Here is a 27,653-nt window from a genome sequence, read left to right on the forward strand (position 1 = left end):
CCTTCGCGGATGGCCCCTCCATGTCTGAGAATCATAATAGAACAGCAGTTGTGACCTCAGGCAGATGACTTTTGTTAATGCATGAGTTGTTTTTTCTTAAACTGGTTCTAAACCACAAACCTCTGCTAAAGGTTGCGCCCTGTGCTTTTGGTGCCACAATGTGGGGCGCTTGCTGGCGCGCCTCCAGTAAAGAGGGACCAACTCTGTTCATTGGTGAAAGTAGATGTCCACTCTCTCTAGGTGGAGTTCCACACCTAGTGAGCAGTAATTTGCCAAGTATATTAATGCTTGAAAGAGTCTACAAGAGTCTACAAGAAATGCATAATGTTATCTTTGCTGTGTCCTGTGTTCCGCATCACAGTATTATATTTTTAAACATATTGCAGACTAACAGTAGGGCAGGCAGTGGTTATTGCAGGGCAAATAAAGTGGACCAGGAACAAAGCCTGTCTGGTAAGAACCTGAGAAAGGACTGCAGGGAGCTGATACAAGTTGGCAAGTAACAGGTTAATTTGAAATGGGTTAATTGGAAATGCCATGCTTTCAGTAGGAAAGGTGAGGAACTCAATTAATGATCAGGTTGGAGTATATAAAAAGTCTACTCGGATAGATTTGGAAAGCATTTTTTTGAAAGGAGTGGGTGACTCTGGTCATGTTGAGAAAATTTAATCTGAACATATTGTTAATGGTGTGGTAAAATTTGCAGTAAAGGTACTTAGGGAAAGCTTAGTGAAGATAAAACAAGTATAGTAAGGGAAATAGCTATATGGTGTTTAAGCCAAGCCCCATTCATCTTTGTTTTAATAGTGATTTTCACATTTATTGTTTTCTGTTCTTTCCATTTGTTAAAGAGAAAAAAATATTCCTTTGTTGTTGTAAACCAAAAGAAAAAACAAAGAATCACCAAGTTGAGCTGGAACAATTCTGGTAGTGTCCAGTCTATATTCAATAAAACTGTGCCAAACCAGCATTTCAGCCCAAAACCTCTGATCTTCGGTGTCTTCCTGCTCTCCAGACCCTCTGCTCCTCCAGAGGCCAGTAGTTCTCGGACATCCATTCCAGAGCTCCTTAGTGTAAAAGAGGCAATTGACTTGGTTGTGGGATCGGAGGTCAACTAAACCTTAGCTGTGTGGGGAATTGCTGTGGTGAGGGAACATAATTGGACATCCTAAATTGGGGAGAAAATCAACATTGTTGCAGGAGGGAGCATGAACTAAATTTACTTTCTCAGGCGAACGTTCCTGATTAAAAACAGTAATTCCCTAGTGTCTAATCGAAAAACATTGTTCCGATATGGACAACGTGGGATACAGCAATGCTGTGTTTCTTATAAACACTGCAGGGGGTTCTGTAACACTAATGCGGTTATCAGACATTGTTTATATTAATTGTTATTTGCTTTAATGTGCTGTTCCAGATTAATACAATAGAGCACATGGTGTTTCCTTAGCTACGTCAGTCTTGCACCCCACACTAGGACAGAACAATTCATTATTGTTATGTATGCCTTTTCTGTAACACCTTGCCCTGGGTGATTTCAAAAGTATAGATGTTTCCCGCATCTCCTGTCAATGAGACAGGAACAGGAGCACTATGCCCGAAAATATGCTAGTGATATTGTGTCTAAATGAGTACCATGGGGACCAGCACTTGCAGTTCCTTTCTAAAATGGGGATCTCCAATGACAGCAGGAAGGACTGAGACCAATTTTGCATAGTCCCTGTGCATTGCAAAGTCACTGGAGTGCTGTAGGAATTCAAGATGTTCAGTAGGGTGCTTCAAGAAGAGATGCTTTAATTACGCCACAGTTTTCTATTTCAATTTACATCCAGTTCATCCTATTCTAGACCTCCTACTCAAAGAGGGGTTATGATAGCATTTCAATATTGTATAGTACATTAAGGCATTATTTGAATGGCATTATTTGAACAACGGAGTTCAATTATTGAGAAACACGCCACATTAAGGCCATTATCACTATTATACAACCACTTTCTAAAGTCTTTTATTTATCTTTGCATGTTCTGGGAGCACCCATGGTTTAAATAGCATGTGTGGTACAGAGATTAATATTTCAATCCACCTGCTGGGGAAATGAATACAAATGTTTGCATTTAATATTACTTTATTTTACTTGCAGACAGTATATGCACTCGAGTGGTAAACTAGAAACCAAATTTCAAACCCAGTGGTAATCTGTTTTCCTGGATATAATAAAACTGTTAATGCTGAGAAATGAAACAATAGATTTAAATAATTCCACGAATCAAACTCAATACAATTGCAAAGGAGCAATAAACCAGAAAAGATAACAGAAAGCCATGGCTTAATTCGTTAAATAAATACACCAGCAAATGATACAATAGATCAAAATAAACGATTGTGTTGTTTTCACAGCAATAGGCTAGAGTTCACTTGCAAACCCAAACACATGCCATGCCCCTTACTGTTGGGAATTATAAAACCACAGATCAGTGTTGGCTTACTACACCACCGGACAAATTTATGACCAAGTGACAATCCAAATAGAAACCTGTAAATCCTACTATGGGACAGTTAAAACATCAGCTCCCGAGAGAGTCCTCCTCAGGTGAAGGGTGTGCAAGGTGTCAAAGTCAGGTGAGTGCAGGTTTGCATCCTGGCTGTGCAAAGTCATTGATCTTCTCTGGGGATTGCATTGGCTCTGGCACTTCCATGGGTTAGGGAGGCAAAACTGGCAGGGATTATTTCTCCTTGTTGCGCTAAAGTGGAACCAGGTGAGCTCAAGCAGAAAACTGCAGAGGTGACTTCCACTTCCACTCCAGAGCTCCTAGGTGCAAAAGTGGCAATTGACTTGGTTGTGGAATTGGAGGTTAAATAAATCTGAGCTGTGTGGGGAACTGCTGTGGTGAGGGAACATAATTGGGCATCCTAAACTGGGGAGAAAAATCACAGGTAAAGCAATTGGGCACAATTAATACTATACAAAACAACAGTTTCAATCAGTGATTATGTTGTTCAGCAGAAGTGCTATTTTGGGCAGATGCAGGATTTAACAGAGTTGCAAACAACTGCTTAGAAAATTGAAATCTAAGTTGTCTAATTATACCTAATCACTTAGGGCTATGAATTTAGTTCGTAGTTGCAGCATGTTATTTGGTGGCATAGAAAGGTTTTTGGTATTATTGTGTTCCAGATGTTCCTAGTTAGTGGATTAAATACTTGGGGATGATGAAACTAACACACGACTTGTGATTGAGCTGAGTGATTGTGCTGCACCAGTCAGTTAATTTCATGAAATATGAACTGCTGTCAGTGTTGGAGAGATGGAAGGACACAGGAAAAAGCTGCTCTCTTCTGTCCAAGCAGAAGGGAGATTTATACATTAACAAGCAATAGGCTGTTAATAAGAGCACATCCTTAACTTTAAAACACTAGATCATAAGATCTTCAGTAATACAAAGAGACATTGAATGAAGTTTGACAGATGTTTGAATAAAAGACATTGTCTACCGTAACTTAGTTGTATTTAGTATCAACAATCAACTTTCTTGCGTCTCTTAGCACTGGTAACATCCCATATCTTGCTGATTTTTTATAATTTTGTACATGCTAACATTTGAAATGCATAGAGAATGATGCATAAGGTAGTGTGTGAGAGAATCAAATCCCTCTGGGTTTAGCCAAGCACCCCATCCAGAGGGTGGGCATTAAATTCTCTTATCACACACTACCCCATGCAATATTTTTTGTACAATCTCTGGTGAGTATTTTTTTTCTTGCCAGAGTTCTAAAGTTCTGTGTAGCTTGTGAAGCGAGCCAATTAATACAGGAAATATCAACTTGATAAGCTCATTAAAGAATTGCTCACCTTTTATTTTAACACAATACACTACCTGGTAACTAAGTACTTTGACTTTAACCATAGTGAGAAAAATATATACCAAGCATCAAAATAAACTTAAATTAGAAATTAGAAACACATTTATTAAAAAAAAAAGGTATGTAAATGATGGACATTGACAAAATGTTTTTGGTCTCTTTTTAATCACTCAATCATTCATCCCTGATCATGACACGCTTGAGTGACTATGACTGAAACATAGGCACTTAATCACCTAATTAGTGAGACAGTTGATTGGACACTGGATATGGAGTGATTTCAGCTGTTGAATTGCAAGCTTGAATAAAAGCAATAAAGAAAATCACAGAAAGAAAAAAAAAACAATATGCCAAGTCTGTCAAGAGAGCAGCGCCTTTGTGCAATCGGCATGTTGGATGCTGGACTAGGGAAGCGTACTGTGGTTCGCCTTCTTGGGTGCTCACAGCCAGCAATTTCAAACCTGGCAAGACAGTATAAATATATATCAATGACAGGCCACAAACTGGGAGACCAAGAGACACAACACTTGCCCAAGATTGACAGATCATTTTGCAGCATCTTTGTGATGTCAACTGTTAAATGGACAAACAGCGCAAATATTGTAAATGTACTGCACTACAGAACACAGCCACTTGATGTCTTATTTTGCTTTGACTATCTTCGTAAAGTCTACATATCAAATAAATACAAATATAGAAGATGCGTTGCTCTGATACTTGATTATGTTCAACACTGTTGTCTAATAGAAAGCCGGTCTCGTTCCTGCAGCTTTGCAGTGGTGTTTTAACATCAGAAGAGAATAAATCAAGCCCAGTGCTGTCAAACTCAATTTCAGCAAGAACCATACTGCAATTTCACATTCAATTTGATATCATATTGAAAACATTAAATGTGATAGAGCTAACATGCATTCCAATGAATTCCCGCTCTGATGTAAGGTGAGGTTGTAGGTTTGCATGCCTCATTTGACCCATGGCTGCTTGTTTCCTGAGGGTTTATGATCTCTGATTGAGCATCCAAGAGGGGGACAAAAAAAGAAATGAAAAGGCAAATCAACTGACCCCTGGGGACTGATTTAGCCCTTGAGCCTTATGTGTGACACCCCTGATCTGGACTATCACTTTAATAGTTTGAATAGCAGTGGTACAATGCTGAACTAATAGCTTGACTAACAAATACAAAGATTAATATGGAAACTTGTAATGAAAATGAATAAATGAAAATTTATATAGGAATAGCCAGCTGCCCAACACTCTATCATCACATAATTGCTTGAAGGCAAAATAATCTTTCTGCTTGATTGCAAATATGTCATGAATCACCTATGTGCACAGAGCTGCTTTACAATTATATAAAGGATATAAAACAGTGTGTGCATTATAATGCTGTAAACCCATCGAGGGGATCTAATGGAGAAATATATGTATTCTCATCCTTTCTATTTTTATAGGGAAAACAATGTTATACTATATACACATGCTATTTTACATAATACAGTTTAGTTAACCTTAATTTAAACTAAGTGGTAATAAGATGCTTGGTTTTCTATTAATGGCACATGTTAAGCAACATCTTAAGATTAAGGGTTAAAGCAGGGAGTCAAACAGTTTGTCCTTATTAAATCAATATGGAATACCATCTATCCATTATTTTAAATGATTTGCTTTTGTCTTATGCAATATAGTACATTTTTCATTATTTTACAGTTCATTAAAATAAGACATATAAGTAGTCAGATAATGCAATGCAAAAATTAGTTTTGTGATGCTTTTGTTCAGCCAGCGGTGAACACTAGCTGTGACGCCATTGCCTGTTTCACACAAAAAAACGTTTCTGCGACAGCACGTTTGAAGTTATAATTTTGAGCATTTAAAAAACGCTGGTGTTTGGAGCTGTAGGCTTACTAAGCTGACAATACAATAAAGAGAAGGAAAGTTAAAGCTCGATTTACTAAAACAGACACAGAGCAAAGATGACATTTAGTGCCCCTACTTTACCTACCCCTTTGCATCCAAATATAAAGCACCAGGTTAGATCCATATATATTTTTTAAATGTGCATATGACTTGTCACACGAACACAGAGTAAGGCATCTATATTAACACAGTTTTTTTTCTGTTTGACCCAAATCAATAATAACCATTCACTCCCACAATAGTTCGTTTTGATAAAAAAATAAGGGACAGTATCTGCAAATTGATCATCAGGCTCTAATTGTGTTTTTCAAAGAAGTAATTGTTATGAGTTTTAGAATTGTAAATCTTTAGTTATCAAAAGTAACTTCCAGAGGTATTTTTACTTTTGCAATGGTATTTTATCTGAAATTAGAAAGCTCACTTTGTCATAGCGTGCACCCTTTGGCATGAATAATCATATCTGCTTTGAAAGAAGCCATATCTAACTCTACATTTTCCATCAGCACCACTGTAGCACTTAATCTCATTTCATTCCAATATCAAAAGCAATCTTTTGCACAAATCCAAAACTTCATACCAGGTTTTCTTAGTTATTGGGCTAAAGATAACAAATAGGGTTCACAGTCTTTAATTTTAACCAATGAACACCATATGAAACAACAAAACATTTTCTGTTTTGTGAAACAATATGCACATAACAACATAAAAACATTAAAAAATAATGAACGAAAAGAGGCCATTAGGCCCATCCAACCTCACCTGATTTAGTTGATTGATCTCATAACCTTCTCCACTTAATTTCTAACTGTGTCCTCTGGTCCTGGTGTCTGTATTTTTTGTATTCTATGAGGTATGAAGGGTGTTAAACAAGCCAGTTAATAAAACATGTACACCACCTATGGTTTATAAAGCTGAAAGTATTCCCTGCAGTTGTTTCCTCGGCTCTCTCCAAATACTTTAAAGTACTGTAGGTAGAGTTCCACCAGCAGAATACTACCTTATCCTACGTGATATGCCCATGACCTTAGGAAAGAGCTGAACACGTCTCTCTGTCTTAATACAGTGATGAATAAAAAAAAAACAGTTTAAAACAGACATATAGAAGATACTAAAGTAATTCTCCTGCATCCAGGCTTTTAAGTTGGTTAGCACTGTATAACTTATCAGTGCTGTCTTTCTAATCAATACAATAGAACTTACTTAAATTACATCACTGGAAGCAAAAGTAGTGACTGTATCAAGAATTGCCAATAATATGAATCTGCAGTTACTGTCTGTGTTAAAATATTGAAACGCATATACAAATTATAATAAACCAGATCAAGGGCTTGTTTCTATATTGCGAGACTGTAACAGCAAATACAATAGGTTTGCAATCAGTTATCATCTGTTTCTATAATCCAATCAGAATTGGTGATTTTAGTATGACAGATAGAGCCAGCTAAATCTACCCCCATTCCACATGCCCTATATGAAAATGCATTACCCATGTATAGTAGGGTTAGAGATTTGCACATAAGGAGGTGGCTTCCTATGTATAAATAATGATTGTATATAAGGAGGCAGTGTTGTCCAGTGGTTAAAGTCCAGGGCTTGTAACTAGAAGGTTACAGGTTCAAATCCCACCTCTGCCACTGACTTACTCATTGGATCCCTGAGCTCCTTCTGCTCCATCCTGTAGATGAGATTTTAAATGATGAACAGTTCCTACCTCTGAAAAGCACTTTGTGATGGTGGTCCACTATGAAAGGCAATGGGGTTGATTTTAATAAGAAACCTGACACTCTGTTTAGTTGTGTTTGTGTTTAGCAGCTGCGAGCGCCTAATCAGCAGGTGGGCATGGTGCATCACAGCGCCAAGAATAGAAGGGTCCTGCTTGCACACGTGTCTGCTATACTGGGTGAGCTCTGCTATCCCTAAATTAACTCCCTGTTCCTCAGGCAGTTCACCCAACTCCAACCTTGGATATAGACATGATTGTTGTTTCATTGCAGCTTCCTTCCAGGACAAACCCCCAATGTTTTTACAATAGCTGTGTGATCTGTATAAATTGGGACCCTTTCATTCCTGTTCTGCTGTATCAAACCTAACACACACACACTGCTTGTTCCCACAACTAAAGACATCAGGAAGGAGGTCCACTGGGAGCTGAGAACTGAACACTCACTGTGTGACATGATTCAAACTGCGGTTTCTCCCTGAAAATAGCATCCATTTGATATGAACAGATTAATTCCAGAACAATCAACAGCCTCTCTCATATGATCTTGGATACCAGTTTCACTCATAAAAGAGAAAGTTGGTAAATGTTTGGGATTTTATATAGATAAAGTGCACATTTTTTTGCCTTGGCAGAGGCTTAATAAAAGAAAGCTCAGGAAAAAAAGAGTTTGCGGTTCAGGAGAGCAAAATGTGTAAACAGCGCCATGGCAACTGACTTCACCTTGAATGTAACGCCTTTTACCTTGTGAAAGACAATGGGGTGCTGAAGAAGTCTCTACGGCTTATCCAGAAGATGGAAAAGAATTGTAGCGTGTGTACATGTAATGTCTGTGTGGATACTAAATGGAAATGCAATAAAGCCTGTGTGGCCTTGGAACCTTAAAGGAATTTCAGGACCTTGGAGAGATCCTTGTTTTCCATCCCTGCTAATTGAACAGGATTTGGTCAGGCAAGTCTTGTGTATTTTTCCAGTGGTTTAATCAAAATATGAATCAATTATCTACACAATGTAATTTAAATATATGTTGTTTGAGTTATGCTATATCAATATATGTCTATCTATATAATATATAAAAATGAAATACACAGCATATGCATATGGGAGTGCCCATAAGAAATGACATTGGTTTGAGATACTAAATCATTAAGCTGCCTGAATGCAATTTAAAAGTACATAGTTACAAAATAATGCCTTATCTAATACGCAGTATCATCACTTCATAGATCTCATGTGTTCCAATATGAAAGATGCACACATGTTAAACATGCATGTGATTTTTAACAGTACTTTTTCATAGCATTTGTAAATAGACTCTTACATTCTTTTCCAAGCTGCTCTTCTCATTGAATGAATGCAGCTGACTCACACACGTTGCTTCTGGGAGTTTCAGCCCATGTTGGAAAAACAATTCATAACATTATGGTTTTATTTGACACTGACGCTTCATATATATATTTCCAGAAAAAAACACATTATTTTCTTTAAAAGAACTCACACTCCTAAAAGCTACACACCTCCCATGGCTTGCATTTAAGTATCACTAAAACTATAATGGATTTGTTTTTAATGTCGACTTCATGTGACCTTACAAAGTTGAAGGACAGAAGTGTAGCATTGAAGTATCTGCAAGGTGTGTTCAATGAATATTCTTCACCAACAGCTTCAAATAAATTACCATTAAAAAAAATCAAATTCACCTATAACATGTTTTTCATCTAGGAAAATATGAGACCAACGAATAATGGCAAGATATATTAGGTCAGATTTAGCTGAATTATTTTGTTGGCACCATGATAAGAAAGAAGTAGAGAACAGCCCCCTGAATGGATGCAATCTGAGACCAAGTCAAGGATTTAACACTAGAGTGGGAGGCTGCATTCTCAAGGACTCTATATGAGTCTTATTGCCACAGCTTTAATATGATTAACTGCTGCTTTTTTAGATGTAGATTAATACTAGTTTATGACTTAATTATCAAAAGTAACATTAGGTAGTCCAAGGATAGGGCTAATCAGGGTCTGTGAAACCATCCGTTAGTTTTTTTCTTTTTTTTTTTTTTAATTCCTGGATTTTATTTTTAAAGTTTACAATGTGTTGCTTCCAAGTCTGAATGAGTTACTATGGACCCTGAAGGGTGTGTGTTTATCCAGACTACTGAGTCACTGTCTTGCAGGATATTGGAATCTGAGTGAAAGGTAATGGGAAGGAACAATAACACAACATTTAAGAAAATCTTGAACGCAAGTACTGATATTTATCACCGCTTTTGGAAAATGGCACGTATAAGCTTTTTGCACAATATGAAGCTACTCAACTGCTCACTGTTTTATAACTCAGTTAGATTCAGAACTGGAGATACCTGGGCTAAGGAGTAAGAACATTCATGGTTCAATCTCCAGTGTTAAAATATTTACAATGATTGCATGGGGCACAGGGGGATAATATTGTAATTAATAGAGGTCTCACCTCAATGGGCATGGCAGTAAGAGCAGTATGTTCGAGTCTGAAATAAGATTAGGGAAACATGTGGACCTGATTCAAGACTTCTCAATTCCCCTCTTTATTAAACAATAACAATTTTGTTAATTTAATAACTATACATAAACCACTGCTACCCTTCAATGAAAATGCAGTTCGCAATTAAAATTACCAAAGATCCAGTCTGCGCATCCCATTGTTAGTCTTTCTGCTGTTGAGTGATAACAGTTTAATAAAAAAAAAACAAACAAACAAAAAAAACAGTTTCTTCATGGGACAGTCTAGAGGGTTTTAATATTCAATATTATAACAGCCCTTCAGTACTGATCTTTCCATGCGCCATAAGTCAATCAGAGCAGTGTTGGGAAAAGTTACCCCTATTCATTTAAAGTGTGAACCAATAAAAATGCAACACCTTCCTAATATAACTAATTATTTCATAGCTGAATAACCCTTCAAGAACAGAATGCTTCTTACAGCAGACGGCTAATTGTTCAGTGTCTCATTTATCATTGCAACAATTTATTCAGCTGTCAATGATCTATGCAGTTAATCATATTTGTGAAATCCAGCATGGCAAGATTGTTCAAAACACCTGGTGCTGGTATAATTCTGGTTAATACAGGAAAATCATATGCTTTATATTCAGTATGTATGTTAGGATCCAGAGTCGAAGTGTACTGCATTGGCAGAATCCCAAGGATCTCATTGGCTTTGGCCAGGCCATTTTAACTATCCACTATGAACCCCACTGATGACCCCACTATTTAGATAGCTAAATGGCTGATTGAGATAAAATGTTGAACTCAATTTTAGATATATTTACAAAAGTAAATTCAGCCATTTAGTAAAGTACCTTTTAGAGTAAAACATGCATACTAAATTAGGTCATTAACACATTGAAAAAAATGTTTAAAAATATACCACTTTTCTGTCTTACTATTGAGAATACACTTACCTTGGTCAGTTTTTACTGGTGTAATTTCATTAGAAATAGTTACATGAGAAAGCAGTAACAAGCTGTTATAATGCAGAATGGTTTGCAAAATCCATAGAGATACAGCACAGCAATGTGAGCTTACATTGCTTTACCCCAAAGCCAATGTGCCCTGCACTGCAGGAACATCTCTAAAGCGAGCTGAAGGTTATTCGGTTTCCATGCATATCCAGCCAATAGCCCTTCTGATTCCTTGCAAAGACAGCCATTGTGGTAGCCCTGCTCTGTAACTTGTATTCAGTAGGAACTGGACTGAGCCTGAGACCACAAATTTGACAAGAAACAAACAAAAATGGTTTCCAGTGGCAGATGACCCACAGGGAGTGGATTTTCTCTTGATGGCCCTGCAAGTCGGTACCAGATTTTAGTACTCAAGAAATGGCCCTGAGCTCCGGTTACTCCACTCAAGAACAATGATCTGTTTTGACTGCTGAAACTATCTTTGGTTGAGAGAAAACCGGAAGATCAATAAAGGGGGGGTCAAGATTTTTTTTTAAAGTCTGAAAACAAATTCTCTCTCTTCTTTTAAAGGGACGTTTAAGACGTTCCTTTTTATTAAACCACAATGCATACAGACAACCATCTAGGGTTAATCCTTTTCAAATGGGGATAGTCATTTCCTTGAAAAAAAAAAAAAAAAGTGATTACTTGGCAGAGTTTGGATCAATAGCTTTTTGGGAAAATGGAGACAGAATTACTTGCAAAAAAGTAGTTTTCATTGCAAGACCTGACACAGTAATAAATCAGGACTTCCAAACAGGGCTGTTTATTTTGCTTGCTGATTTTACAAGAAGTTACTTTTATTAAAAAGCAATATAGAAATAATGAAGAACACTGTCTAAAATCCCGATATTAAATTATTTTATGTGTATATGTTCATCACATCGAGTCATAAGATGTCAAGAGGAAAACATTTGAATTGAAAAACACTTAGTGGAAACTGCTGCCTGGTCAAATAGACCCAAAACATAATAGAAGGAATAAAACAGGATTTTTATTTGCTATAAAGGGCGCACAGGTTTTATTAAACCTGTGCAATGTTCTTCGGATTGTACAAAATGTTCAATAATTCAATTTTTTAATACTTCAATCAAATCACTCTCCTGCCTAATACTTCACTTCATATTATAGTGTATATAAACAACACTTTTCAAAAGGTCAGTTTAAAAACAGATTTTGTGAGTTTTCTTTTCTGCTGTTTTCTGAAATAATGTTGCACACAAGTCCATGAAACCTATTTTGCTTATTAGCACACTCCCATTACAGAAACACATGCTCCTATCTGTGTGGTTATACAGTAGTGTTTAGTTTAGAGCCTTTGTTTAAAGAGGGATCTGTGATAATGTTGCCAGTACTTGTACAATATGGATATTAATGCATATTTTTTTAACCAAATAATTATACATTATCCAATAAATTCATATAATAGGAACTGTAGTAGCTATTTCTGACAAACTGACTAATTAAAAAAAAAAAATAGAAATAAGTTAGTGTAAGAAGGTATTCCAGGCAAGTCGCCTAACATAATATAAATAACAACTTACTGGCAGCATGTACAAGTGTGTAAGTGTCACCCCATTTGAAAGTCTGTTTACTGCACCTACAAGAGGTCACAAAAAGGATTGAGAACCTTCTCGAACAGCAGAGGCGTGACATTTCTAACCACATAAATGTATACTAAACACGACTTTCCAAGAATAATACCTCTGCAGAACCAAAACATTTTTAGAACCTGTAAGAGAGTAAATAAAGCTAGCCCAAAAAAGAGCATGATGCTCTTAACCTTCGAAAGACCCACAGGGAAGAAGCGGTGAGAGCCTGAGAGACCAGGACCACGGTGAAAGGAGCAGAGAGACTGTGACATACGCCTGCCGTGTCTCAAACAGGACTGTTCGGACGAATGCGTCTAAATCTAATATATTGCAAAAGAACGCAAAGACTGTGGCTGAAGAATAAAAGAAGAAGACAATGCATACATACTGTTCTGATCCTGTCAGGGATTGAAGAATCATTGTGGTGAAGACTTCATAGTACAATTCGATGATTTCCACGTTCCACAACCAAACAGAGAATGAGTCAGTGTTGCCTAGGACTGCCGAGTAAAATTCTCCTTAGAATTAAGTAATTTATGGTAAGTAACTTGTAGGAACCTTTATAAATAACAACAGAATTAAAATTGCCCCATGTTACTTGCATGAAGAGCTTTTAAGTAAAATTGCTTTTTGTAGACCAGTATATTTAGATAAGTTAGATTGAAGGTTTGATACCAATAAATTATCTGTGATACAAAGTACATTTTTAAAAATAAGTTTGTGGAATTCTTTTGTTAAAGACTTGTTAAAGAATTGTTTTGTGAAAGAAATGGGGCCAAAAAACAGCTTCCGTGAGTCCTTACAGTGCCACTAGTGTCCTCTACTGTCCTCTGCTGTCCTTGGTGTCCATGTACCTACACCAATATATTTGGACCCTGGTAACTGGAAACACATTATCTTGGTCTCAGGTTCATCTCTTGTATTTTTATCTTTTTATTTTTATTCTGAAATCCTTAGGGCCTGGAAACAGACAGAAGAACACCAACCTCCAATACAGTTAAAAGTCAACTACATTTAATAAATCAGGAGTGTTCCAGTTATGTTTGATTAGGTTTCTTCTGCCCAGCAACAGACTAGTTACATACATCATCAATATCATTGAAATAAACACATTCAAAGTGGGGTATTCTGTCAGGCTTCCATAACCACTAGGAGTGTAAACAGTGTTCAGTTTCAACATTTGGTTCAGTTTGGTTTTATAAGTTTACAATATTAAGGATTTGTGTTCTGGTTTGTTTTAACACTCTCTTTCTGTTAAAATCGAGATAAACAGGATTAAAGCATGTTCATTGGCTGTAAAGCGAGTTGAGAGGGTTGTAGGATGAACGAAAGTGCAGAGGCCAGGTTGATGGACATCGCTTTCAGGCAGTTGAAAGCCTCACCTCCCCTTGCTTCTCATTGGGTCTAAGTTCTAAACAATCAAGAGTTTGAATGAGTCAGGAAAAAAAATCACCCTACACAAATTGGACCAAATCCAAATATGGTTTTGGGGATCAGGTTTCGAATCTGTGCACATCACTATAGTTTGCCTCGGAGTCACAAGGAAGAGGTTTACTACCCAGCTTAAAAGGATCACAGTCAAGCACTGGGTCCCATATTTTCCTTGCTTTGAGGCACTGTGATATTTAAACTAAATCTACAACCAAACTCCTCCTCTTGTCTGAAGAATCTCAAAACATACTATGCAAATATAGACATTTGGAAATCATATCACTAATAACATTAAACCCCTTCCTTTTGTTTAATACCTCCAGTTTTCCAATACAACACTACACTAAAAGATCACCAAATGAATCCAAGTAAAATTGACAAATTAGGAGTTTTAACAAGACTTCTTTTTGTCACGTTTCTCTGGATCAGAATATATGTACCCACTAGATAATATAAGAACACGACAGCTAACACAGTCTTTACAGTATTGGCATTTCCTAGCTTATGAATACACCTGTGGGAAATCCTTTGAAATGAGAAACACACTGCTCACAAATATATCTGTTGGCATGTCTAAAGTAATTAATCTTTGGAATGATGTTAACAGTTTAGAGGTTAAACATTAGCCATTAACCATTGTGAAAAATAGATGTTTTTGTAAGCAAAATCTGTTTTATAGGTGTTGTACATACACATGGATGCTGCAGTAATTTATACAGAAGTAAAAGCACTCTATTGGAGGGCTTCTTGAGATCGAGTCTCTGATTGGTTACAAATAATGGAAGCTGAACGGAATTAAACAGACATGCGAGGCATGTTGAACGATGAGATTAACAGATGAAATCACAGCATCCTTTGGAAAGGCCCTTTGGAACAATCTTGGAAATGTGGATGTTTAGTGGAGATGTGCAAATAATTCAGTATAGATTTTTATTTTATTTATCCAAAAAATTACACAAATTTAATGTGCATGCGATTACATTTATGCAATACCAGACGTGGGATTTCAACTCTTTGTCCAAACTGGGCGAACCTGCACTTCTGAATATTTTTAACATTTTGCGAAAAAAAAAAAAAATGAAGGCCCTCGTGTTAAAATAAAAAAAAAAAAACTGAAAATGTTTCTTCACGTGTGTTTGAATGGTTTTGTGTTGAGATTCCAGAGGAACTGTATCAAACTGTTTTTGGTTGTTATCAAGACAATAAAAAAGGCAAATTCACAAAGGCTTAACTCCAAGTGGTCATTAGCATTTTTTTTTTTTTTTTAAACATAAAAACACCAGTCAAAGTTACAAAACTATCCATGAACAATGTAGAAAATGTAAGAATTCCAGTATTCATTTTTCACCTGATGCTAATGATGCATTGGAGTAAAAGGCTTTGTGAATTGTGTTCAACTGAACTTAATGATTTCTGTTTTGTTAGTCGCACAGTGCAAGCTTTCCTTTTTGTCAGAACAGAAACTCTGTGGTGCTAACCTGAATTATTATGATACTGAATGACAGAAGTTGTTTTTTTTTCCCCCCAGTTTTCTATATGGCATGGTTTTTATAGAATGCTTTGAATAGTATTGGCTTTTGCAAAACAATTTTGGTTAAAACAACATATTACGGTTTGAAGGGGTCAATAACCACTTTCTCCAAAGTAGCTGTCAGTCAATTGATTTTTTTTTTTTTTTTTTTTTTTTAACATAAATCAGATCTCCTTGTGAGTTAAGAAAAAAAAAAGATTATTACAATTCAAGTAGTCAAATTATTTGCACATCTTCAACAGTTTTCAAGAGGGAGACAACAAGGTTATCTACAGCTCTGAAGAAAATAAATGAGAACACATTGAGCCCAGGCATAGCAATCAGTGCATAAAATAAATAAGCTGATCAATAAATACATTTACAAAGCCTTAAGTAAATTAAGACTTTTGTCTTGACTCGATTGGATCAGTCATAGACAATGGTATCTTCAGCCTTTAATGGCTTCAGTTGCTTGGATGATAATTATTGAAACAAAACTGAGTATGGCAACAGACCATATTCGTTTCTTTAAAACATCAGCGATCAAATAAATACATAGCATTTTCTGATTTTTTCAATATGGTCCTGCACTGTATATGAAACTTGGACATCAGACAACATATAGAAACTTTTGCAAATAATGAAATACATATACATTGCAGTTCTGGTTCTACATGACTGGGTTTATGTTACTGTTTGGTGAAAAACAGCAACCCAGATGTGGAACAGTCCCTTAAGTGTGTTACTTTTACCTTTAGCATTCTCCTTAGATGCTGGATCACCACTACATCCCAGCAAATGTTTAAATTCTAGTTTTCAATACAACTCGCAAGTCATGTCCTTAGAACAAGACAACTGGCAATGTAAATCTTGACCCCTCCTCAGTCATTCTGAAGAGTGGTAGTACCAGCACACATCAATGTAGTGGTAAAAAAAGTGGTCCTTCAAAAGCACAAGACATCATCTTGGTCTATATCCTTGGCTCTTCTTGTCCAACACTCCAATTTTCCACCAATCACTCAATAAATCTTGTGGAGATATCCAAGCTTTTTAAAGCACCATTCATTAATAAGGGAGAGGCCACAGTAAACATACAAAGTCATACTTATGGCTGAAATAGTAAGTGGCAAGGAAAATACAAAGAGGAAAGATGTGGAGAGGACAAAATCTCTGTGGATCCCTCTCCTTCCCATCCTGTCTCGAACTGCAGTTTAGCCCATAATCCAAGTTGAGTTAATAAGTGTTAACTATTTCACACAGGCAGTAGTCCAGTTTTTTTTTTGGTTGACAGGTCACTGTCTGCTATCTCACATCGATGGTCTCCAGGTACTCAAGGGCCAAGTCATAGCAGAAGCGATACTGTTCCTGTAACAGACAAGGGAATTGGACTGATGAGCTGTGAATTAGCCAGTTAGCGTTAAAGCTCTCAAGCTCTTCTCTGAGAGAGCTAGTAGCATTATATTTACAAACCAAGCCTCTAAAGAAAAACAGACATCTGAAAAATATACAGCCAATGTATTTGATTACATCTCAGACCTAGTTGATTACCACCTTGATTACAGGCAAACAAACACTGCTCAACAATACTAATGTCACTTAGTAGCACTGGTATGTCATCTCATTGGTAGCTGTTTAGACAGAATTCAAATGGTTTCTGAATAATTTATCCATCTGATGTCTAATCTATCATCATTTATTTGAAAACGATCATTAAATCGCACATTTATTTTAAGCATCTGTAGCCTCTCCTAGTATGTTGCATACATCTTAAATTGAGCTGCAGTGTTTTGTGTTATTTCATAGAGGGAAAACAATCGATAAAATGATTAAAAGTCTGGGTTTTGAGGAGTCGTTTGATGCACAGTAAACAATCTTCTGGATTGAGGCAGATATTGCTTTTTCAGGGAAGCAAAGAATTTAAATTCAAGCTTTTGACCATCTTTTGGCAGCAACAAATATTTTTTTTATAATATTTAAACAACCCTATTTTAGAGCAATTTTCAATCAAAGCAGTATTTCAAATCATTTTCAAAGCATTTGAATTGCACTACAAGTACCACTGACTGCAGTAGGTAAACACTGCTGCTATTGTGTACAGATGGACACTTCCTGCAATTTGTATTTCAATGTTAGTTGTTGGTAGATTTTCTGGACCAATGCCATTCACAGCATGAACGTAATTCACTTCCTAGGGTTAGATTCAGTCAAATAATAAAAGCACTTGTTCTGTTGCGGCATTCTATTAAAAATTTTCCTGAGGTAAATTTACAATTGTGCCCATGAGGCAATTGCAAAAGCAAAAAGCTCTCTTTTTCTAAGAGGAATTGTTTTTTTTGTTTGTTTTTTTTTTTTTTTTTTTTTTTAAACCACAAGAAATGGGAGTTTTTGTGAACAAAAAAAAAAAAGCAGAACGTATGGGGAATGTAATATCAGACCAAATGATTTGAAAACACAAAATAAAATTGATAGGTGAAAAAGATCTGCATCATTGACGTCAAGAGGTAACTTTATCGATGGCAGTTGTGACGACGGTGGCACCGGATTTGCTAATTTATACATTCCTCGTGGGGGAGGGGGGGGGGGGTGCATAATCAGCAAGAAACAATGGTAGCATAGTACTTACAATTTTATTATGCATAGTTACAAGTTAGTTTGTGCATGATATAACCCTAACTATAAACCTAACCCTAATCCATGTTAAGTACATTGTAACTATGCATAATAACATTGTAATTGTAATCACTATGTAAATACACAGTCATTAGAGACACTTCATGTAAAATGTTACCGAAACAACTTACTTGGAAGAAAAGGGCAGTTTACTAGTTTTGTAAAAAGTATCACTCTGAAATTTGCTTTACACCAAGGCTTTGAATTTGCTTACACCAATGCTTGTTGTAGTTCCAGATATTCGATCAACCCAATTAGCTGTCTGAATATACTTCTACTTGAAAATTAAATCCTTAATTAAGTTCCATGACACAATTTTCCATGATGATTTTATTATTTTTATTTGGTAGGATTTATCATAGCTTCTATGCAGCTTGTCATAGCGTGTATATGCTTTCAAAAGATGACTGGCGGACATAGTGTGACACTGTTTGTAACAGATACATTTCATATGATAAATACTAAACAACCTCTTCAACAATTCAGAAATACTCAATTGGAGTCTAGGGTGTGGACCAAGAACATTGATGTTTCAATCCCAGTGTTAATACATGCAATCAAAATGCATTGCATACATTTAGGGGAATAACACTGACATTATTGGGAGATATCAATACTCTTGGGCACCATTTGATGTGTTTTAAAATAAAACCTTATTGAACGTTAAAACAAGTCTTTGGTGTGCTTCAATAGTACCGCAGAACAAAGAAATACATTGGTCAAAAAGCCAATGCAGTTAAAAAAGCACAGCATGTTTCCATTGAACAGAAGAACATGAGAAAATGTACGAACGAGAGAAGGCCTTTCGGGCCTCAATGCATGTCTGGTACCTCGTACCCGATTGATCCCCATACCTGGTTGCGTCATCTCTTCAAAGATCGCAATGATTCAGCATCAACAACATGGCTAAGTAATGTATTCCATATCCTCACAGCTCTCAGTCTAAGTGCCCTATGTCTATCTTCACTTAATTATCAACTGTGTCCTCTGATCCTGGTGATACGTTAAAGTATTGGTTAGGGTTAACTTTGTCAACTCAAGATTTTGAAAACTTCAATCAAATTCAGTTGCTTCAGCTCAATAGCTCATTACATTAAGCCCTGGGATTAATCTTTGTTGGACTCCCATGGGGCCATAATGTCCCTCTGGCAATGTGGTGACCAGAATTGCATTATACAACCTCATCAGCATCCTAACCAATCCCCTCCGAGTTCCATACCTACCAGAGACTCCACCATGTTGGGTTTGGAGTTGCGCAATGTCTTGACTGTGTAGAACACATCCACCATGTGCTGGTACTGAATCATCTCCAGAATCATAGTGCAGGCACAGAACGTCCCACTGCGGCCCCCACCATTCCTGAGGAGGAGAGACACGGGCTATCAATAGACATCCCACAGATGACACATAGACACAGATACATAGACAGAGCCAAGATAACCAGTTTATGCATATTGAAACCTGTCCGATTGATTCTTGGGCCACTGTACGATGATACTGTGGTATACTGACAATGTGGTTCCAGTCTGGGCCTTCTGTGCAGGGATCATGAGTACTCACAGACAATGGACAACGGTTCTCCCCTCGCCACATTCTCTCTGCCACTTGTCCACGTGTGCCAGCAGGTTCAGGAATGATTTTTTGGAGTCCGGGACCTCTCGGTAGCCGGACCACCGCAAGTACTGGAAATGCCGGACCACCAGATGACCCTCCTGTAACTGCAAAGATGAGGCATGGATCACAACACAGCCTGTGGGCCTCTAGAATTTATTTATTTATTTTATTTTATTTATTTGTTAACAAAAAACAAATATTTATTGGTATAGAAAGGGATATATCAGATTGAATGGCTTGTAAACAAAGTAATTAAGGATATGTATCTCTGATATGTCCAGAGGTTAAAAACAATGTGGCAGTGAAGGTACATTTCACCACCTGCAATGGAACTTTATTGAGAGAATCATACAATACAGCTAGTAAAGACCCTGTCTGAAAGCAAGTGGCACCGACATTGTTAATGTTCACTGCTCCTGTAATGAAAGTACTGTGCATTTTAGCAATGTTTGTAGCTTATTATGAATTGTCTGCTAAGTAGGAAATTATTTATGGTATCTTATTATAGCTAATAAAGTTACTAAACATTTCTAAAATGAAATCACTGGTAGACTTCTTTTTGCCTGTACATTCAAATGAGAACATCCTGAAGGTCTTGCACTATGTGAGAGGGTGCTGAACACAGTGCAGTAAGTTGCACATGATACAATTAAGTAAGGCCTGGGGTAAGAAAATTAATCCAGTGACTCATTAAGTCTAAGCGAACACCTTGACCTTCGGCTGAATTGATATATCTTGACTGGATAATGCGTGAAGTGCAGGAATAGCTATAACGCAGTGTTTTACATTTCTAACTTTAGATTTTTATTGTAGCTTTAGACCACAAATATACAGAACTGTGAGAACATTTTGCATGGTACTACCCTTGCTTCCATTTCAAAATCCTGGCTCTCGGCAGGAAGCAGTACCAGAATGACAGTTTTGATCATTAGTAAATCAAGCAGAAATTAAGACTTCTGACAGCTTTGGTAAGCAACCCTCAGAGACTGCTTTTCCATTTGAAGACATTTCTATAGGATCGATCCACACATAATCGCTGGCAACAAGGTACTCATCTTGAAAATAGTGCCATGGGAGCAATTCTCACAAGCACAGTGCCCCCCCCCCCCCAAAAAAAAATCAAAAACAAAATATTGCTTTAGGCTTTGCCAGATGCACTGTTCGGCATGTATTAGCTTGATGCAGATATAAGCAGTGCATGTTTGTAAGGGGATGCCTCTACATTACTTTTTATTTTGGTAATTATATACGTCACAGAAATATATGTACATAAAAGAAATGAAGGCAGTGACAGTCCTTACCCGTGTCATATTCTGAACACGGAAGAGGCGTGTGATGACATCATCGTCAGCAGAGTGGGACAGGAACTCAACCTGCATAGGGCCATACTGCTGGAGTCCTGGCTCAGGCCAATACTGCATACAGGGCTGGAGGACGGAACAGAGATTAGTAATAGAAATATACTCACATTTAATGTGCATAAATGAGGGATCCCATGTTCTTAAGAAACAACTGCATTATGAAGTGCACCCCTGGCAAATTATTTTACTCACTACAGCTATTTTGACCCCAAAGCAATAATTATAACAGGGGAATAACTGAAGTGGCTTTGCAACTGAAATCAAAGGATTTGTTCTCATAAAATAACATTTTTAAAAGCTTGTGGGTTTTAACATCGATATGGGAGAGGTAATAACAATGTGGTAGAACAAGGATACATCGTTACTGCATATTGCAATTGATCAATGAAATAATCAAGCAAGTGAAAAGTAGACTGACTTTGTCTGTACGCACTTCATGTCTTCTGTAGGCCGCGCCACTATCATTCTGAGCATCTCAGACACAAATCACAAAAGAAGGTGCTCTCACCCATGGCGAGTTGGACTGATTGACTTGGTTGAGCATGACGAGGGAGGTGCAGCCGTAGTCAAAGACAAGCCTCCAGAAGTCAGCGGTGGTGGCGGGGAGGGGGTGCAGGGTTACGATGAAGGCTGCGGGCCTGTTGAAGCTGTCGGTCAAAGCTGCATTGATGTAGTTGTTGCTCTCCCCATCAGTGGTGACGAGGAAGGGCAGGCAGCGGTCTGGAGGCAGCACGTCCATTGTGCGGTTCTTCTCGCGGTTCCGTGGAAGCAGAGCAATGCTGCATTCTTCTACGTCCAGGTGAGGGGTCACCGAGTTCAGGGTCTGGGGAATGAAAGACAGGGTGCCATGCTAGCAGATTTTTATGAGACATTTCACTGTACCTTCAGTTTTCCTGCACTGTGGCTTACTTTTGTTGAGTAATGTAAAAAAGAAAAAAAACAAATGTGTTCATTTGTAAGAGCTGCTGGTGCCAGGAATAATGTTTATGATCCAAAAATTGAATTAAGAGCATGAAGACTGTGGACAGGTTTAGAGGAGGTTCAGGGGTAAACAGAGTAGTGTAGAGAAAGCTACTGCACTGCACAACAACTTTCAACTTATTGATGGCATTTTGTACAGAGACACCTCAAAGCACTGTACAAACAGAACAGCTACTGTTCTAGAATACAGGCCCCAACACTTGCAAAAGACAGATTACAATATACAGATCTACACTGTAACATTAAAATATACAGGCCTATAGAGTTACAAAGTCCACACTATAAAAAAAAAATTAACGTCATTAATATTAGCTGCATGTCTTTTATTTTGCCTCTCATATACTGGCATGCCTGTCTAATGACTTACAAGCACCTCAGTTTTTTTTTAGTTTTTTTTTAATGTTAGTCAGAGTAAGTAAGTAATCTCTATAGAAGTTAATATTGTTTAAAAGTAGATTCATTTAAAGCACTTACAAACAACAGTGTGCATGCGAGAGAGGCAGTCATTGCAAGGATGCAAGCTTCTGTGAGCCAACTAAAATCAGGCCAGGTAGACGAGCAATCAATAATTGAAACATTACCAACCAAATAGACAACTGCTGAAGATGTGGAGCAATTTGAGAGTGCGAACAGCCCATTACTGCTCAATAGGTCATTTAATGTTAGTTGTTTTCCCCTTTTTATTGACATAAAAAAAAAAAGTTGTTCAAAATGAGTGGTTGTAAAACAATTGCACAGGGATTGGCTGTTTTCTAGATGTGTAAACCATTTGCCAATTGCAGTTCAGATGTGCTGAGTCTATAATACAGTACAAGACAGAGAAAATAAGCAGCATCATTTTTGTTCAATCCACTCATGGGTCGTTGCTAAGCAACTGATTGGAACTTTCAAAATTATAGTCAGGGTTTATTTTTATTTATTTTTTACTTATTTAAATGTGGGAACAATATGGAGGCAACAATAAAGCAGTATCAATAGTTTGTTTTATGTTTAGAAACGGTATGCAAAGCAGGGAAACTTGATTAAGGAAAATCTTTATTTTTACTCGCATATATACAACACAGGGACCAGCAAAGATAACATCATGTGTTTCTTGTAGGGCCGTGCCTTATTTAAAAGGAGATTATTTTGGGGATCTTTGTCTTGCTAGAACAGCTACAAGTACCACTGACTGCAGTAGGTAAACACTGCTGCCATTAACCTTCAGATGGACACTTCCTGCAATTTTCATTTCAATGTTAGTTGTCATCTTGAAAAGCAAAGCATTTGTATATTATCTTGTAATGAGAAAGGGTTTTTCTTAATTTGAACAAATTAAGATTACTTGTGCTGTTAAAAGCCCCCCCACCCCCACCATCATGACAAGCCTAAAAATAACTAGTAAAATAATAATAAATGCATCTTGCAGATCTGCAACTATAGCTACATCACAGACATCCCATATAATCTAATTATAGATAATAAATCTTGCTCAAAAAGAATTAATTACTACTGCAAAACAATATACAGTATTGTTAAATAAACATTTAAACACAGTCAGGTCACTTTTTGAGTCAAAATCAGAGCCACAAATGATTAGCCTGATGATATCATCCATGTGAATCCAAATATGTGAGTAAAATGCCCAAATAAATCTCTGTTGAGCTTACCTGAAACTCCTCTCTCAGCTGTGACGAGTTGCTTTGGGAATCCACTCTCAGCATCTCCTTGTAGGTAAGACTGAATTCACTGACGGGGATAGCGGTTTCGCCACACAGACAGGCCTCCAGGATGGCATCGTGGATGAAAACGTACTGCTCCTGGAACACAAAGGAACAGAACCACATCAGAAAACAAAGGGCTGTGATAAACGAGAATGCACTTGCCTTGGTTTTCTTGCTCATGGTATGATTCCCATCAGCCTTCCAATTGAAACCTGAAACCTTAGTGGTTTTCCTTAATTCAAAAATTCGGTATGGTTTTATGAGCCTGTATTTCATTTTTCAATACTTCTGCTATTCATTTTTTTCTACTATTTATATTTTTTAAATGTAATACATTTCAGAAAAACCATCAAGTATCTTTCTTGAACAGTGCACCAAAAAACATTTAAAATGTCTTAACTCACCGGAAATCCTGATTGTTATTGTCTGAATTTAGTCAAGACTGGAATTCATGACAAGAATTTCACTCACAAAATAAAAGCTGTATGTATACCCCTAAGAAACAAGAGATCCCCTTACATGTTTTTTTGCCACACTGAGGTTTAGATGATGTCTATAACCTGCTGCTGCAGGTAGTAATGGTGATATATGATGCTCTGATCCCACCAGTGAGATGAGGTTAAAAGCTCCATAATCATAAATGCAGAGGAGACTGGCTTTTTTTGCATAGTGGTTAATAAAGCATTGTGAATGCATTGTAAAAAGCACAGAGAAATATGGTAAAGCAGATTAAAAAAATAATGCAACCCATGGTAAATGGAAATGCATATTATTACCATGGGAAAACTGGAACTCTGCAGTTTTGTGACGAAACCACCTTTGCTATATATAAACATGTGGAAAGCGATTTGTAAAACAATTCACAGATGGGGCAACTATTGAAAGGTGTACTCAACAACCATACATAAATGTCATTTTAATATCAAACTGAACACCCTTCAGAAAGAAGCATTGCCATACCAACATGTTAAAGCTGGCTCTTCAGAGCAAACATAACTCGTAAGTGGTATGAATCAGGCTAGATGACAGACTATTATATTTCTACCCTGTTCTTTTAGCAATTACAAACCCACCAGAGGTCTTGACTCTTGTGGGTTACAGGCATCAACGTCACTTATGAGGTACAATCATTTCTAACTGCTTGTCATCATCACTTAGACCGAGTCATTAGAAAAACTGGGTTGAGTTATGAAACATCTACACTAAAAACTCAGTAAATTAATACGTGCAGCTTTTGACTAACATAAGAGCATTAATCTTATATAGCAGAATTTAAAATGTAAATGCCTTTTGCGATATGAGGAATCTTGGTGGGTGGCTATAAGAGTGCTCACAAGAATACATGGTCAACTGTCAGGTAAACACTCAATCAATTATTTAGCTGTCTGAACACACTGCTACCAAATACTTAACTTTCAATGGTAATTAAATACTGCTATTGCCATTTCTTTTATTGAGAAGTGTTTATTAAAGTGTTGGCCCATTTAGTGCAATTGCCATCTTTGGGTTGATCAAGCTCAGAAGTGCAGTTGAAAAATGGAGTGTGTCAGTTGATTGTTTTCTAAGATAACATAAATATGATTTATTGTAAAAAGGGTAACCGAACCGATTGAGAAATTTACAAGAAACTCCTTATATTTCCTTTGCTGTGTCCCGTATGGTCCCTACTGCAGCGTTATATTTGTAATCATATTGCTGACTCTGTTTAAATTTATAATCACACATCATGGGTCATAAATGAGCTGGTCAATACATTTCTCAACATTTACTCGGAAGCGTACGTCAGGAGAAAATGTAATGTGTTCTAAGGATCGCGGTGTACCCAGATCATGCTCCCTCCTGCAACAATGCTGGTTTTCTGTTCCCACCATACGTCATTTCAATCAGAGCACCAGCATTGTTGCAGGGAAGAGCGTGAAATGGGTACCCTGTGATGTTTAAAAGACAATTTTATTTATTTATTTTTTGCAAACATTTGCAAGTAAAAGTTGAAAACAAAAAAGTTGCTTAATTTATTTATCTGTGATGTAAATATGAAAAAATATCAAAGCCATAAGGAGTAGGTTGGAAAAAAAATGTGCTGCGATACGGAAAGCACGGGATACCCTAAAGGTAAAGTAACGTGTTTCTTTTAAAAACTGCAGGGTGTTCTTTTAGCATACAAATCTCATAGAAGAACATTAAGCCTTGGTTAGAAAATGTACTTTCGCCCTGTCTGGCGTGGTGCGAGTCCATGTACTTGTAAGATTAATGTTAGCCCTCTATTCATTGTGCATAATTCTATTTGATAGAACTAGTATCGAGAGATTTAGCATATTTGTTATGGATCTTTGTTTAATAATAAACGCTACCACATTTTGGAATATTTCACAGATGCAGAGCTTGATCTAAGGAAAGAAATTCACAGAACGCAGCCGCTTAATTTAGATTTAAAGAGGACTTCATTTTTCATAAATTTTTATATAAATCAGCTCAAAGGTGCACCATGAAAGATAAATAAAAAGGCATGACATGGATTCAATGTTCAAATTACAGATTCTTTCAAGTATTAAACTTTCTTAAAAACCACAAAATGTTGCTGCTCTTGGAAAACCTTGCTTAAAAGGTGTTGTTTTTGCTCATCTAAATTCAAAGAAAAAACAGATACACAAGGTTTTTAAGAAGAGCGGCAATGAGAAGCTGAACACATTGACAGCCGAAAGCAAACTGTGCACTTTGAACTGCTGGGGTGTACTACGGTAAAACCTCAGAAGAGAGGGAAGCTGCCTGTCAAGGACACTTCATCAGAGCACAGGCTATTACTTCCTTAGCTGTTCGCACCTCTTTCTCTATTAAGTTATATGTGTGTTCAAGGGCACTGTCTTGCTTGTGAATGCCGGCAGTGTGAAAGGTGTATTTCTGTGTGTGTGTGTGTGTGTGTGTGTGTACTACTAGAGAGCCTTACCTTGAGAACACTACATTCTCTGCTCCCTCACACTGTCATCCATCATTGACAACACAAAAACAAAGAAGAAGGGAGAGCCTGGAAGAGCTGTTTTAATACTCAGTTAGTACAGCAGCTGGGCACAGGCTGCAGGTTCAATACCCACTAATAATATTACTGGGTATTAATATTAAAAATAGTTAATACCTTTCATCAGCGGTTCTCTGCTTTGAAGCGACTTGGGTCTGCCGTGATCTCCCTGTGCAAAAAGGCCTCTACTAATATTTTATTGAAATCTTATTATCTATACACTCAGCATTGTTACGAGAAGATAAACTTTTTACAGCTTCTTGTGACTTTGATAGTGGACTTCAATTATTATTATTATTATTATTATTATTATTATTATTATTATTATTATTATTATTATTATTATTATTATTATTATTCATAGGTATATACATATATTTGTATTATTATTACATTAATAGTGTAAGACTTTTCTTTGATGTTCTTCAAAAAACTTGAATTTCTACTATTTCTTTGAATTTACATTATTTTCATTTTTTTTCAATCAAACACCTAATTTCTTGAACACTTCTTTATCCATTGTGAGTGACTGCAAAATCTTCATTTTCCAACTTAAAAAGTTACCCAAGTCTGTTAGGATTTATTACCTGCTGCAGTAGCTCCAACGAACCATGCAGGGAAAAGTGCAGATTATAATTATCACAGGCTTGATTGTGGGCACCTGCTCATTTTATGAACTCTCATAAAAAAGTTAATTTAAAAATTTAATTAAAAGAGGAATATGTTTTGAACTGCAGCTCCGGGAGACCTATACTGGAACACAGGAATGCTGTTTTATATAAAAAACACTTAAAGCAAACAA

The 27,653-nt window shown here is 36.9% G+C and overlaps 1 protein-coding gene across 4 annotated transcripts in view; it reads right to left on the reverse strand.

Annotated features, from left to right (window-relative positions):
- Positions 1-13,560: 13,560 nt before the first annotated feature.
- ptprub (protein tyrosine phosphatase receptor type Ub) overlaps positions 13,561-27,653 on the reverse strand; it is a 167,360-nt gene continuing 153,267 nt past the window's right edge. For all 4 annotated transcript variants that reach the window (XM_041234002.1, XM_041234001.1, XM_041234005.1 and 1 more), the window contains 6 exons: positions 23,785-23,934; positions 21,663-21,977; positions 21,095-21,220; positions 19,740-19,897; positions 19,403-19,538; positions 13,561-16,874 (listed from right to left, as the gene is read on the reverse strand). In XM_041234002.1, the coding sequence (XP_041089936.1) occupies positions 16,812-16,874; positions 19,403-19,538; positions 19,740-19,897; positions 21,095-21,220; positions 21,663-21,977; positions 23,785-23,934 (948 nt within the window). In that variant the 3' untranslated portion in view covers positions 13,561-16,811. The remainder of the gene's footprint in view (positions 16,875-19,402; positions 19,539-19,739; positions 19,898-21,094; positions 21,221-21,662; positions 21,978-23,784; positions 23,935-27,653) is intronic.

This window comes from Polyodon spathula, chromosome 32 (genome assembly GCF_017654505.1).
Source record: "Polyodon spathula isolate WHYD16114869_AA chromosome 32, ASM1765450v1, whole genome shotgun sequence".
NCBI lineage: Eukaryota > Metazoa > Chordata > Actinopteri > Acipenseriformes > Polyodontidae > Polyodon > Polyodon spathula.